At 38.5% G+C, this 13,779-nt stretch overlaps 1 protein-coding gene across 1 annotated transcript in view; it reads right to left on the bottom strand.

The window, feature by feature from the left end:
* The window catches only part of HECTD4 (HECT domain E3 ubiquitin protein ligase 4), a 213,386-nt gene that overhangs the window by 102,176 nt on the left and 97,431 nt on the right, over positions 1-13,779 (bottom strand). The window contains exons 11-17 of the mRNA XM_023513244.1: positions 8,344-8,576; positions 7,836-7,981; positions 6,125-6,195; positions 4,867-4,972; positions 4,223-4,343; positions 3,433-3,561; positions 1,351-1,475 (exon numbers count right to left, since the gene is read on the bottom strand). Coding sequence (XP_023369012.1) covers positions 1,351-1,475; positions 3,433-3,561; positions 4,223-4,343; positions 4,867-4,972; positions 6,125-6,195; positions 7,836-7,981; positions 8,344-8,576 — 931 coding nt within the window. The remainder of the gene's footprint in view (positions 1-1,350; positions 1,476-3,432; positions 3,562-4,222; positions 4,344-4,866; positions 4,973-6,124; positions 6,196-7,835; positions 7,982-8,343; positions 8,577-13,779) is intronic.

Below are 13,779 nucleotides of genomic sequence, written 5' to 3'. Positions count from 1 at the left end.
ATTGAGGATCATCTGGGACATACAGAGGCTGGCAGGCTTTCCCCCACCCCAATTCTTTTTACTTTAATAAAATAAACATAACATACACTTTACCAGCTTAGCTTTTTCTGTTTTTTTTTTTTTTTTTTTTTTTTTAAATAGAGACAGGGCCTTCCTCTGTCATCCAAGTTGGAATGCAGTGGTATCGTCATAACTCACTGTAACCTCAAACTCCTCCCTTATGTGATCCTGTTGCCTCAGCCTCCCAAGGTTCTGGGATTATAGGTGTGAGCCACCATGCCTGGCCCATCTTAACCATTTTCTGTGTTAAATATAAATAATATTGTGCAACCATCACCACCATCCACCTCCATAACTCTTTTCATTTTGTAAACCCAAAACTCTATATCCATTAAGCAGTAACTCCCCATTCCCCCTTTACCCTTGTAACCACCATTCTATTTTCTGTCTCTATAATTTTAACTAATCTAAGTAGGTTAACTTTCAATTTGTCTTTAAAATAACATTCTTAATATCCCTGTCCTCTGCTAGAAGAAGGAAGATATGCAGAAAGAAATGTGCTATGTAAATTCCCTAGCCTCCTCCAGATACTGGTGTTGGAATCAGAAACAGACATCAGGCTCTCCCATTAGACTGCACTATGTCTCACTAAGCCCCAGTGTTGTGCCTGTCTGGATTATATTGTTCTTAATCCCAACCTCTCATCTACTCTCTGGGAGTAGGCAAGAACCAAGGCCATGAAAACAGACAGGGTTACTGAAGCAAAATTACACTACAGGAGTTTTAGATCAACATCTCTACCTTTCAAATTGTCAAAAAAACAGCATGCAACTTTTCTAAAAGCAAACCACAGCAGAAATTTCAATGTGAAGGCCTCCAAAAGGACTTTACTACTGTGAAAGGCAAGTTTACCCCCTATGTAGGTCACCTATGTACTGGGAGAAGTGAAACTCCAGTAAAGCTTGAGTAACATGTGAGTGTGATCTTTGTGTGGCAGTTGACTATCTCTATCACTAGAAGGATTTATCATGAGAATAGTAAATACATGTGGTACTAAGCTCAATAATTAAAGGAAAGGCCAATTTGGGAATTGTGGCAGCAGAAGTCCCAAATGTCAAAGATGAGGCTGTCCTCCACAACCTTGATGGCTGTTGGCCCAATCTCATCTAAAAGCACTTTAAAGAGTTCGATTGCACTTGGTTTTGAAACATTTGCCATTTCGACCTATTCTCACAAAATTCCTCTACACTAAATTAATCTCTCTAGTCTGTCCTCATGAGATCTCACTTTCATAAGCAAATTTTTCTTCCTGAAGGGCTGCAGGTCACAGCCCACAATCCATTTCCTCACCTCTGCTCACGGTCTGCCATGTCACTATTTATGAGGGCAGTCGTGACCTGCTGTAGCATTTCCAACACTTCATCACATCCAGTCAGGATTTGGGTGGCAAGAGCCAAAATACTGACCTTTAGCTCCTAGGTAGAAAATATCATAATATTATTTTTAAGCTCTGTGATGCACATACACTCACAATGACAACATGAAATGGTGTATTTAATGATGCATTTCCAAATGAAATAATGAGGTGGCCAGAATAAGCCCAAAGCAGTAAATTCTGCGAGGATGGCAAGTAGCAAATTGACTTGGGAGGCCAAGGTCTGGAGTGCTGACAGAAATATGCAGCATTTCACAGGGAGCACACTGAGTCCCTAGGAGAAAAGGCCTAGCTCCCATCCCATCCAGCACAGAGAGCTCCTGGTGGCCAGCCCAGAAACTGTCCAGGTGGAAGGTTGCCTTGGGTGGTATGAGGATAGCTAAAGAGAAAAACAGAACAGTAAAAGGCGCATGTATAGGCGGTGAATAAAATGAGACAGAAACACAACATTCTGAAACAGTACAAGTGACCTTTTACTTAATGTCTTAAACCCATTATACTTAAAATCAGGCATGTTAAAAAAAATCAATTAAAGTAGCAGGCAGTTACAGGCTATGAAACATTAAAAATAACCATCGGAGCATTCTTAGGCGTACAAAAACTAAATAATGTGTTAAGAAACACTAGTTAACACCATAGGAATATTTAGGTTTACAATTATTTTCTATTAAAAAGATACAACCAAACTAACTCCTTAGGTGACACTGTGTGTTTTTTATATTTCCCCCCAGAAATACTAGACAACTATTTGGACTTTACTAAGAGTCTTCATATTTATTTCTGTGGTTTAAGTTATAAAATGTAACCTTCAAATAGAAAAAAACTGTTTTACTTTATTGTTGAACTTTTCTGATTTGGATTTTTTCTTTTTTTTAATATTATAAATGTTTTTTTATCATTAAGAGAAAAGGAACTCTGAAGTGATTAGACAAGCTGATTCATGATTTAAGTCATATACTAATGGCGTGAGTAATCATCTACTGACCCCATACCAAGTGGCAGCAAAGTGCCAGCTTTGCAGGGCTTTCAACTTTAGATATTATTGTCCCTTTTTACTGATGTCCTTACCTATCTAAGGCAAGAGAAGTTCAATAAATATTATCAACAACAACTTAAATTAAAAATTTACACACATCTTCTTGTTTAAAAAGTGATTATATAATGAGATAAACTCATAAGCATGAGCTAGCAAATGTCTGATTTAAATTGAATATATACATAAAGGAATAAGAAAAGCGCAAACTGTAATGGCTTTTATCTTTCACTGTGGCTTCCTTGGCTAACTTTTTGGTGTGTTTAAGGCAATATTTTAGGGAAAAATAAAGTTCTTATTGATTTTTCTAATTTTCCCACAAAGATGAAATTCTGAAGAACAATACAAGCAACAGCCTTGAGCATCTGTCAAAATTATAACAACCACAGCTATAAAAAAACTTTGGACTGCTATAAATTATCACGTGGGAACAAATTCTTAAGTTTACACAGAAGAATTTAATAAATATAAAAATAATTATAGAAAATGGAAATGAACTATAGGTTTAGAAATTGATACAAAGATTGAGAGAAATGATCACCTTTTAAAAATTATTAAAATAAAGATAACATAATAAACCATCCAAAATGTCAAAATTACTTAAAATGCTATGCTCCCAGATTTATTTATGGATAATATATATTTATTTATGTGTATAACTTCCAGGTGCATATGAGATCACTTGTAAGTGCCACATTATATAGTTCTTAAAAGAAGATGGAAATAAACACAGGCACAAAAAGATTGACAGGAGCACATGGATGACACATTATGAGAGTGTCACAAATATGGTGACCACTGTGCAATGACATAAAACTCTATAGAATGACTGGTCTCATGTTACCTCACACAAGAATATAAGCCACAAGGTGAATTCTGACATCATAATACACAGAAATTTAGCCAATTAAGCTGCTTTACACACTGGATAGAAAGCATTGTTAAAATAAAGCTTGGTGTTTACCTGTACCTTCAATGTTTCTCCCTGCAAGGAGTTGTCACTGTCATCATTCTCATCAGGTTTAATCAAAATAGTGTTACTGAGTAGGTGATTCTGAACTGCCATCAGATAGCGCAGGCAGGAGGATGCAGCCTTTAATACAAACAAGGGTATTTAAATGATCTACACCCTACTGAAAGAGCGAGCATGTTATCCTCATGTTCTTAAAAGATTTTGACAAAGAAAACAAAAAGAGAAAGTACAGAAAACAAACCAAGTTAGTTTCTCAGGTGACTTATTTCCACATGGCTTTTGATACATACTTTGACACATTTACTGTAACTTCCTGCCTTCTGCTATACAATCCTCACTAATGACTCAGAATACTTACTTGAATTTTTGCCTCTTAATAGTTCATGTGCATCTCCATTACAAAATACTACATAAGCCCTTAAAAGAATCTTTTGGTTCCTATCATTCTCTATAAAACATTGATGGTTTAGAAAACAATGCTACATTAAAAATTAATAGGGGGAAGAATCCCTCACTAGATAAAACAAAAACACCCAAATTTGGAAAATGTATTGCATCAAGCAGGTTAAGCAAGGGGGATAAAGTCTTTGGAAAGGTATTTCAAGTCGACTTGTCTAGCTCTACATTTCTAGGATAAGCAGTTATATACTGATTTTCATAAATTATTTTAAGTCTGTCTTTGTAAAATGAGTATGTGTGTATGTGCACACCTCTCAATATCATAAAATGAAAACAGAGATGCTAGATATATTTTGCTTTCATTAAATCCATCTTTACTTACAGGCACAGTTGAAAGGAGCTTTTGAAAATCATCTTTAGAGACAGTTTGGCACTTGGTGATTAAGATACAGGATTCTCGTACAACAATCTTCAGAATGTAGTGTAAAAGTTCATCATTTAGTCTTTAAAATGTAGGAAAAACGTAACAATAAAATATTGATGGTTTATTCATAGCAGGATAAAGTTTATACAATTGGTACGAGATGACAATAGAAGATACAAAATTTAAAAATTAAAAAAAAAAATGGCACCCAACCTTCTAGTCAAAGTATTTTATAAATAACACAGAAAACCAACACCTTCTTCCCCCTTACAAGCTCTAACACACATACTCAGCCTCTCTCACAAGCCTGCAATTTGGACCACACCCTGAACCAAGATCTCTTAAATCTGTTATTTCTGCTAAGGACCCTTTCACCATGCCTAGATTATTCTACCAATAAAACCGAAATGTGCTATTATTGGTTTTGAGGGCAACTGTGGAATTTATTATCTTTCAATTGGTCTATGCTTTTGGTTTAACATGCTGGTGGTCAAGTTAGCTAAAACAGGATACTGATGTTGATGAAACACATTTACACGTAACTAAATAACTTAGAAGAACACAAAGCAAAGACTAGGAGTGAATAATATAACTAATGTCACCTGTAATGATCATCTTCATCGCTACCAAATCGGTTGTTTTGAAGCTGTTCAGCTAAGTTGGTCAGGATGACATCCCGCAGCTGGGAGAGTCCACTGTTTCTCTCTCCTAACACAGAACAAAGCTCCATAAACTACCTTGATAAGACCTTTAGAAAATGAATGCTGTTTTTGTTCTTTTTTTGTCTTATTTTTTACAAACAGGGTGTCACTCTGTCACCCAGCCTGGAATGCAGTGGCCTGATCACATCTCATTGCAGTCTTGAACTCCTGGGCTAATGTAATCCTCCTGCCTCAGCCTCCCAAGTAGCTAGGAGTACAGGTGTGTTCCACCACACTGGGCTAATTTTTCTTTTTCTTTTGGAGACAGAGTTTTGTTGCCCTTGGTAGAGTGCCATAGTGTCATAGCTCACAGCAACCTTAAATTCTTGGGCTCAAGCGATTCTCTTGCCTCGGCCACCCAAGTAGCAGGGACTATAACGCCTTGGTATTTTTAGAGATGGGGTCTCACCCTAGCTCAGTCTGGCTGGAACCTGTGAGCTCAGGTGATCCACCCTCCCCAGTCTCCCAGAGTGCTGGGATTATAGGCGTGAGCCACCATGCCCGGCCTTGGGCTAATTTTTCTTATTACTTTTCTTATGAGATGGTGTCTCACTATGTTGCCCAGGCTGGCCTTAAGTGATCCTTCGAAGTGTTGGAATTACAAGTATGAGCCACCATGTTCAGCCAAAAAAAACACACCAAGCATATAGAACTGGACTTACCCAAACAGCAGCAGCAAAAACTACTTTATAACTGATCACATTTTTTTAATCCACATCCCAATTGAAGTGAAATTACCTTCTCTTGATAAAAAATGTGATATCTAAATCTTTAATATTTCTTTTAAATGCAAACTGTCTCTAATATGGTACTTTTTGTTGCTATTTAGTGTAACTTAAAAAGGTGGGCTCTAATGTGCGAGGTGGGGGGAGGGAACTAGCTTAGAGATCACCAAAAAGTCATTATTCTAAAACATTTGCTAAACATCTAAAGTCCCATACATTATGCTAAGCAGTAGAGGCAGAAGTTTATAAAATTTGAAGATACATAAAACGTAGTTTCTACTTTCAATCTGAAATATTGATATATATGCTGGTACATTTTAAAAATATGCTAACAGATATGAAGAAAAAAAGTATTAATTATCTTAATAGCCAGCCATTTCCTTAGGGACAAAAAAAGGATGGTTGTTCAAAGATAATTAATGAATAACTCTCACCTTCTGTTAAGACCAATTTAAGTAAGTTATTGATTTCAGTTTCACCTGGGTACAAGATGTTTAAACCAGAGCTGAAATGACAGAAAAGTAAAAAAGTTTTTAAGCAAATGTCCTAGAAAATCCAAACTCTAAATTTTTTAATTTTTATTTGTATTAAAGATGCCAATTTGATTACAATAAAACTCTTAAGTAAATTTTATCAGTAAAAAGGCATTTGAACCTAAATTCACTGTAATGATCCAATCCAATCGCTCCTATGATAAATGGCATCCTTCTCTTTCTCCTCTTAGGAATTACTAGAACAATAACTTATTAAAGAGAATTGGTAAGCTATGAAAAAAGTTGATGGTGTCAAGCCTATACATACACAGATTGTTCTCCCCACAAAACAAATCACTTGAAAAAAGGAATTTCTAATTCTCAGCTTTACCAAAATGTTAGGAAGAATAGTATTACAAACAGTATTAAAACTTTTTTTCTTGTATTGTTTTCATTGGGCTTTGACATACAATTTGATAAGTCTGGCTTATGTATACACCTATGAAACCACCATCACAATCAAGATACTGAATATGCCCTTTCCCTAGACGTTTCCTCATGGCACCAGATTTTATCATCTGTGCTCACCCCTGTCACATGGTTCTTTCAGACTAACCACTAAGTTCTCTCTTGGTCACATGAAGGCTATATTCCTGGATAAAAGTTCACTGAATTAAAAAAAAAAAACTGATTGACAACAAGTTGAAAATGGCCTGTAAATTCTGCCCTCTTGTCTAACCAGGTTTTTATTTTATTTTATTTTATTTTATTTTTTATTTTATTTTATTTTTTTTTGAGACAGAGCCTCAAGCTGTCTCCCTGGGTAGAGTGCCGTGGCATTACAGCTCACAGCAACCTCCAACTCCTGGGCTCAAGCGAGTCTCCTGCCTCCGCCTCCCAAGTAGCTAGGACTACAGGTGCCCGCCACAACACCCGGCTATTTTTTGGTTGCAGCCATCATTGTTGTTTGGGGGGTCTGGGCTGGGGATTCGAACCTGCCACCTTAGGTGTACGTGGCTGGCGCCTTAGCCGGTTGAGCTATAGGCGCCGAGCCGTCTAACCAGGTTTTAAGCAGATTGATGAAGTCTAAGATCGCTGAGCACTTACTCTGCAGCAAATCTTACCTTAGGAAAACCTCAGAAATCCACAAATTAAGTGCTAGTTTCTATTTTTTTTTAACTTTTTTTCCTCTTTTTTTATTATTTGTTCATTTATTTATTTATTTTTAATTGTTTGAGATTCATTGAGGGTACAAAGAATTAGGTTACACTGACTGAATTTGTTAGATAAAGTCTCTCTTATAACTGTGTCCTACCCCTGACAGGTTACACCTCAAACCAAGATCGCAGCTAGTAAGTGGCAAAGACTGGAACTCAGGTCTGCCTGTACCAAAACTGCTTCTTAACCACACTGCCCCTCTCTCTCCCAAGGAGAACATAAGTTTGCAAATAACCAAAGTAGCCCATGAAGGTGGTTTTTTTTTAAGATTCAAAAGGTAAGATGTAGGTACATGTTGACTTTGGTCCTCTGAGGGTCTAGCCACAAACCCCTCTCCAGTTAAATTATTCCCAGTGCATAAGGACTGTAGGGTGGGGTGAGAGGCATCGATGCTACCAGCTTTCAGGAAAGATTAACATGCCTTGAAGCACTATAAAAATAATTTGCTGCTTACCTGATGGCAAGGCAGACTTCCTTCTGAATTTCAGGGCAAATTTGATCTTTTGGTGCCATCAACAACTGCCAAAGAAGCAATCCTGACCGTCGAATGATGTCTCGATTCCTTTCAGTTTGTGGGCTGAAGAAAAATTTAAATACCACCTACAGAAACATAAGGAGTATATCAGAAAATGCTAATTACTGGGAATAAAATTATCCCTATGAAAAAAGTACATGGCAGATATTCTGTGAACAAATAACCAGGTGGATTTTCTAACCACGCTCTCTTCTATTGTATAATGACATAATTATAAGAAATATTTTGCATATATTAATTGCATTGATTGCATATAGCAATACTCCATTATCTATAGTACAATGAATATAATAATACTAATTACAGGGTTAGGAGGTGGTAAAATACAAAACAGGAATGTTATTAAATTTTCCTTCTGGTAAAATTTAGCTGGCTAAAGCCAAGGTTTGTGTATCTTTCTTATTTATCTCAAAACAGCATTATTTACCTGAAAGACAACGAGGATGCAGCGTATAATACAGGTATCACCATTCACCATGGCCTTCTCCATAATGTCACAAATACTGCTAAGATGGTGTGCTTCAATCGGATGCTGTTTGCCCAAGACACTTGTGATTGGGAGATTGGGGTTGGTAGCAAGAAGATTGAGTTGATGTATGCACATGGCACCAACGTGGTGCAATAATTGGTTTATAACCTCATTGGTGGTTATAGCCTCTTCTAGAAGATAAAAAAGAAACTCAGTGAGGACAGACATCTCTATAGGTGGTCCTGGAGGAACTGACCTTTGACTTACAACTGGTGCGCGCGCGCGCACACACACACACACACACACACACACGAGGACAGAATATCTTGGTTACAACCTCACTGCTGCTGGAGAACCCTTCTCTCTGCCACTGGTACTGGAGTGAAAATACTTGGAGAGTTTGTATGTTTAGAACATAAAATGCTCTTTCTAGAGGCAGAACAATGGGTTAAACGCTTTATAGGCATTACTCTACAACATGGTTCTACACCTGCTTTGCAAAGCAATAAACCAAGAGTGTCCGAGGGGTTAAATAACTTGCTCTAGGTCACACAGCTAAGCTAAGAAGTAGTAGAACTGAGATTTAAATTTAGGCCATCTCAGCCCACAGCTCATGTTTTGTAAACATTCTAGTAAGATCTCTCCATCTTCTGTGGTTGTTCTATGATAGACTCGCCCTGTCCATAAATCTCTCTTCTCACAGTGCCTCAACATTTGAATCTCATTTAGTCATCACAACCCAGACGTCCACCAACTAAACCTCTGAGAACCCTCTCAAATAACAACACAGACTTCACAAGTGCTTGCAGGTATTCAGGGAATGGAGTGAAGACAATTGAAGTAGGCAGAGTGTAAAAAGCTTGCTTTTTTCCCCTTAAAACCAGGTGAAATGAACTGCTTACAAGAAGCAGGCTTGGGTGAGGAACCTTAGAGCTACAAAAGGAAAATGGACACTGGGAACAACGAGGACCGGACTCTAGGAAAAGTGAAGAGAAGGTGAACTTGGCAAAATGAAACTTTTTGATTGCTCATTAACCCTCCAGTCAGACTGGGTCCCACTCTCTTCGTGCCTGGTGGATCTTTAGTTGTATAACACTGAAATTCAGGTGAGTACTATTTTTCTTAATCAGAGACTGTTTAAAGCCAGCTTTGGGACCTAATGAAATAAATGAGAGTTTTGATATTTTATTTTGTGTTAGATGGGGAGCTAGTGGATATCTGAGTAGAGGAGTAATAGATTGCTCCTCAGGTTATAAAAGGTTCCTTGGCTGGTGAGTGCAGCTGAATTTAGTGGGTGGAGGAGGGCAACTGTCAGAGAAGAAAGATCCATGAGCTGCTATAATAATACAGGTGAAGACAATGATGGCTCAGACTAGAGCAGTAGCAGCACAGTTGGTGGCAAATGGTAGGATTTGGGGTACATTTTGAAGGTAGGAGCTTCAGGATTTTTCTGATATCCACTTGGATGTTGGGTGTGAGAGAAAGGGAGTCAAAGATAACCCCAAATTTTCAGTATGAGTATATGAAAGAATGGGGATTCATATACTGAAATAGGTACAGATTTGAAGAAAAAGAGAAATAGAAAATGTGTTTCTGACATGTTAAGTTGAAAATGCATATTAGATAACCAAGTGGAAGCAACTGCCTAGAGTAGCATTTAGGCAAGAGGCTTAAAAGTCACTATTATACAGATAGTTGACTTACTTTTACTTTTCTTCTTTTTGCTGTTTTTTTTTTTTTTTTTAAGAGACAGTCTCACTTTATCACCCTTGGTAAAGTGCTGTGCATCACAGCTCACAGCAACCTCCAGCTCCTGGGCTTTGGCAATTATCTTGCCTCAGCCTCCTGAGTAGCTGGGACTACAGGCGCCCACTACAATGCCTGGCTATTTTTTCTTGCAGTTTGACAGGGGCCAGGTTCAAACCTGCCACCCTCAGTCTATGGGGTCAGTGCCCTACTCAATGAGCCACAAGTGCCACCCTGTTTATTTTTTCTTTTACAACTTTACCAAGGTATAATTTACACACTATAAAACTCACCCCTCTAAGTGCACAATTCAATGATTTTTAGTAAATGTATACAAATATCAAAATCAAGAATAAAACCAGAGAAATTATTACTGACACTATCAATATTAACATAATAAGGAAATACTATGAACAACTTCATGTCAATAAATAAGCAAACCTAGACAAAATGCACAAATTTCTAGCAAGTCACAAATTGCCAAAACTAACCCAAGAAAAATCAGAATTTAAGAATAGAGAGCTGCATAACCTTAAAGTATCACAGAACCTGGTACACAACATTTAAACCAAGTGCTCTTTTTTTTTCTTTTTTTTTTAAAGACAGGATCTTAGTCTGTTGCCTGGACTAGATTGCAGTAGCATCATCATAGCTCACTGTAACCTTGAACTCCTGGGCTAAAACAATCCTTTTGCCTCAGCCTCACCAGTGGTTGGAAAAAGAGGCATGAGGCACTGTGCCAGGCTAATTTTCTTTTCTTTTTCTTTTTTTTTTAAATTGAGACAGAGTCTCACTATGTCACCTTAGGTGGACTGCCATGGCATCACAGCTCATAGCAACCCCAAACTCTTGAGCTCAAGCGATTCTCTTGCCTCAGCCTCCCAAGTAGCTGGGACTATAGGTGCCCGCCACAATGCCTGGGTATTTTTTGTTGCAATTGTCATTGTTGGTTACCTAGCTTAGGCCGGGTTCAAACCCACCAACTTCAGTGTATGTGGCTGGCGCCGTAACCACTGTACTACAGGTGTTGAGCCTGCCAGGCTAATTTTCCTTTTCTCTTTTTATATTTCAGATTAATATGAGGGTACAAATGATTACGTTACATTGTCTGCATTTGTTAGGTAAAGTTCAAGTTGTAGTTGAGCCTTTCACCCAGAGAGTATGCTATATACTCTTACATTGTGCCCACTAGGTGAGTAATTTTTTTCTGTTTTTTGTAAAGATGGGTGGGGTCTTGCTCTTGCTCAGGCTGGTCTTGAAGTCCTGGTCTCAAGCAATCTGCCCATCTTGGTCTTCCAAAGTGCTAGGATTATAGGAGTAAGCCACCACAACTGGCCCCAAATGATCAATTTTAACATCCCTAGTAATAAATCATGTTGATATCATGTACCCTGGAATATGATGTAATGTAAAGCAGACATCACTTCTGTGGTATTTTTCTCCCTAATTCATCGTCTCAGTTTAATCATGAGAAAATACTGGATGAACCCAAATGGAAGAACATTCTACCAATGCCTTACCAGTATTCCTCAAAAGTGTCTTTTTCTTCGGACAGGATAACTCTATCAACCTATGTCCCAGTTTCCTCATTATTTTTTCCACCATCTCAAATCTCCTGCTGAGCCACTCTAATGAAATTTTATTTTCAGTTATTATACTTTTTATTTTTTCTGAGACAGAGTCTCATTTTGTCACACTCAGTAGAGTATCATGGCTTCATAGCCCACAACAACCACAAGCATCTGGGGTCAAATGATCCTCTTGCCTCAGCCTCCCAAATAGCTGGGCCTATAGGCCTGCCACAATGTGCAGCTATTTTTTAGAGACGGGGTCTCACTCTTGCTCAGGCTGGTCTCAAGCTCCTGAGCTCAAACAATCCACCTGCCTTGGCCTCCCAGAGTGCCAGGATTACAAGTGTGAGCCATCCTGCCCGGCCTTCCATTATTATATACTTTTCAAATCCAGAATTTCCATTTAGTTATTTTTTTCTTAATACTTTCTTTACTGAAAGTCTCTATTTGTTTTTTCATAGTCATCATACTTTCCTTTACTTTTTATCTATTTATTTATTGTATTTTTATTATTTTTTTAGAGGCAGAGTCTCACTTTGTTGCCCTCTCCTGAGTAGCTGGGACCACAGGTGCCTGCCACAATGCCCAGCTATTTTTTGTTGCAGTTTGGCCAGGGCCAGGTTTGAACCCGCCACCCTGGGTATATGGGGCTGGCGCCCTACTCACTGAGCCATAGGCGCTGCCCTCCTTTACTCTTTTATGCTTGAATTCCTTTAGTTCTTTGAACATATTTATGATGGCTTCTTTAAAGTCTTCATCTGATTTTAGCAGTCCAAAACCTCAGTTTCCTCTGAATTGCGTGGTTACTAATTTCTCTGATCAATTTGTTTATTTTTTCAAACCTTGTTTCTTTCTTTCATTTATTTTTATTATTCTTGTTTTCATTTCTAAGCCTGTCTCCCTACAGGTTACCCTGTTTGTGTTCCTTAGTATTGTCAACCAGTGATTGGTCAGAGGTTGTGCTCAAATACCTTGAGCCAGTAACAATTTCACCCTGCATGAATCTATGTGTTTGGGGGAAGAACACCAAAATTTAGGCCGTTTTAAACTCTGCTCTGGTTTTTACTTTCTGTTGGGGCCTCACACATCTTTTCATGTGTGTACAGGCTCATGTTTAGCCAGAGATGTATGAATAGGCCTCTTCTGTGTAAGTGTGTAGAGTGTATCAAGGATGCCTAGGGTGTTCTAACTATGTAGATCTCACCATTAAACTCCTAACTAGTATGCTTGTCCACCGCTTGCCCTAACCAGAGTCATGGTCTCAGGTCAGCTGAGCTACAAGTCTGCTCCACTTGTATGCCACCAAGATAACTACTAACTGATGATCCTGGTGGGCATGAGGTCTTTCCCCGCTCTGCTACCAATTAGGTCTATTCCTTCTGGCAGCACAGTTGCTGCTTTTCATAATGTGTTCTCAACCTAGGAGAATGACTATGCTGACCAAGCTTGAAGTGGGGAACAGGAATAGCCTCAGCTAGGAACACCACAGGCTTCCATTTTTCCTCAAAGTTCAGTGTGTTTTGTTTTGCTTTGCTTTGTTTTGTCACCCTCCATAAAGTGCTATAGTGTCATAGCTCACAGCAACCTTCAACTCTTGGGCTCAAGTGATTCCCTTGCCTCAGCCTCCCAAGTAGCTGGGACTATAGGCTCCCACCACAACACCCAGCTATTTTTAGAGACAGGGTCTTGATCTTGCTCAGACTGGTCTCAAACCTGTAGGCTCAGGAGGCACCTACCTCAGCCTCCCAGAGTGCTAGGATTACAGGTGTGAGCCACTGCACCCGGCCTTACAGTCACAAGATCTTTTGTCAATATTAACTTAATATTAAAAAATACAAAGACTCTTCACATAAGCTTGTATACAAATAAGTTGTTATCAACGTAAAACATTCTAATAGCAGATAATCCCATGCTAAATACAAATAATCAATTTTTGTACCAAAGTTCTGACAATTTCAGGAAGGATATAAAAATTTCCTTTAAAACAGTCTGTGGGGTGGCTCGGCACCTGTGGCTCAAGTGGCTAAGGTGCCAGCCACATACACCTAAGGTGGCGGGTTCGAATCCCCAGCCCGGG

The sequence above is a fragment of the Otolemur garnettii genome, unplaced genomic scaffold (genome assembly GCF_000181295.1).
Source record: "Otolemur garnettii isolate 467f Iridium unplaced genomic scaffold, OtoGar3 scaffold00038, whole genome shotgun sequence".
NCBI lineage: Eukaryota > Metazoa > Chordata > Mammalia > Primates > Galagidae > Otolemur > Otolemur garnettii.
The sequence above is the reverse complement of the archived record's forward strand: the minus strand, read 5'-3'. Positions and strand labels throughout refer to the sequence as shown.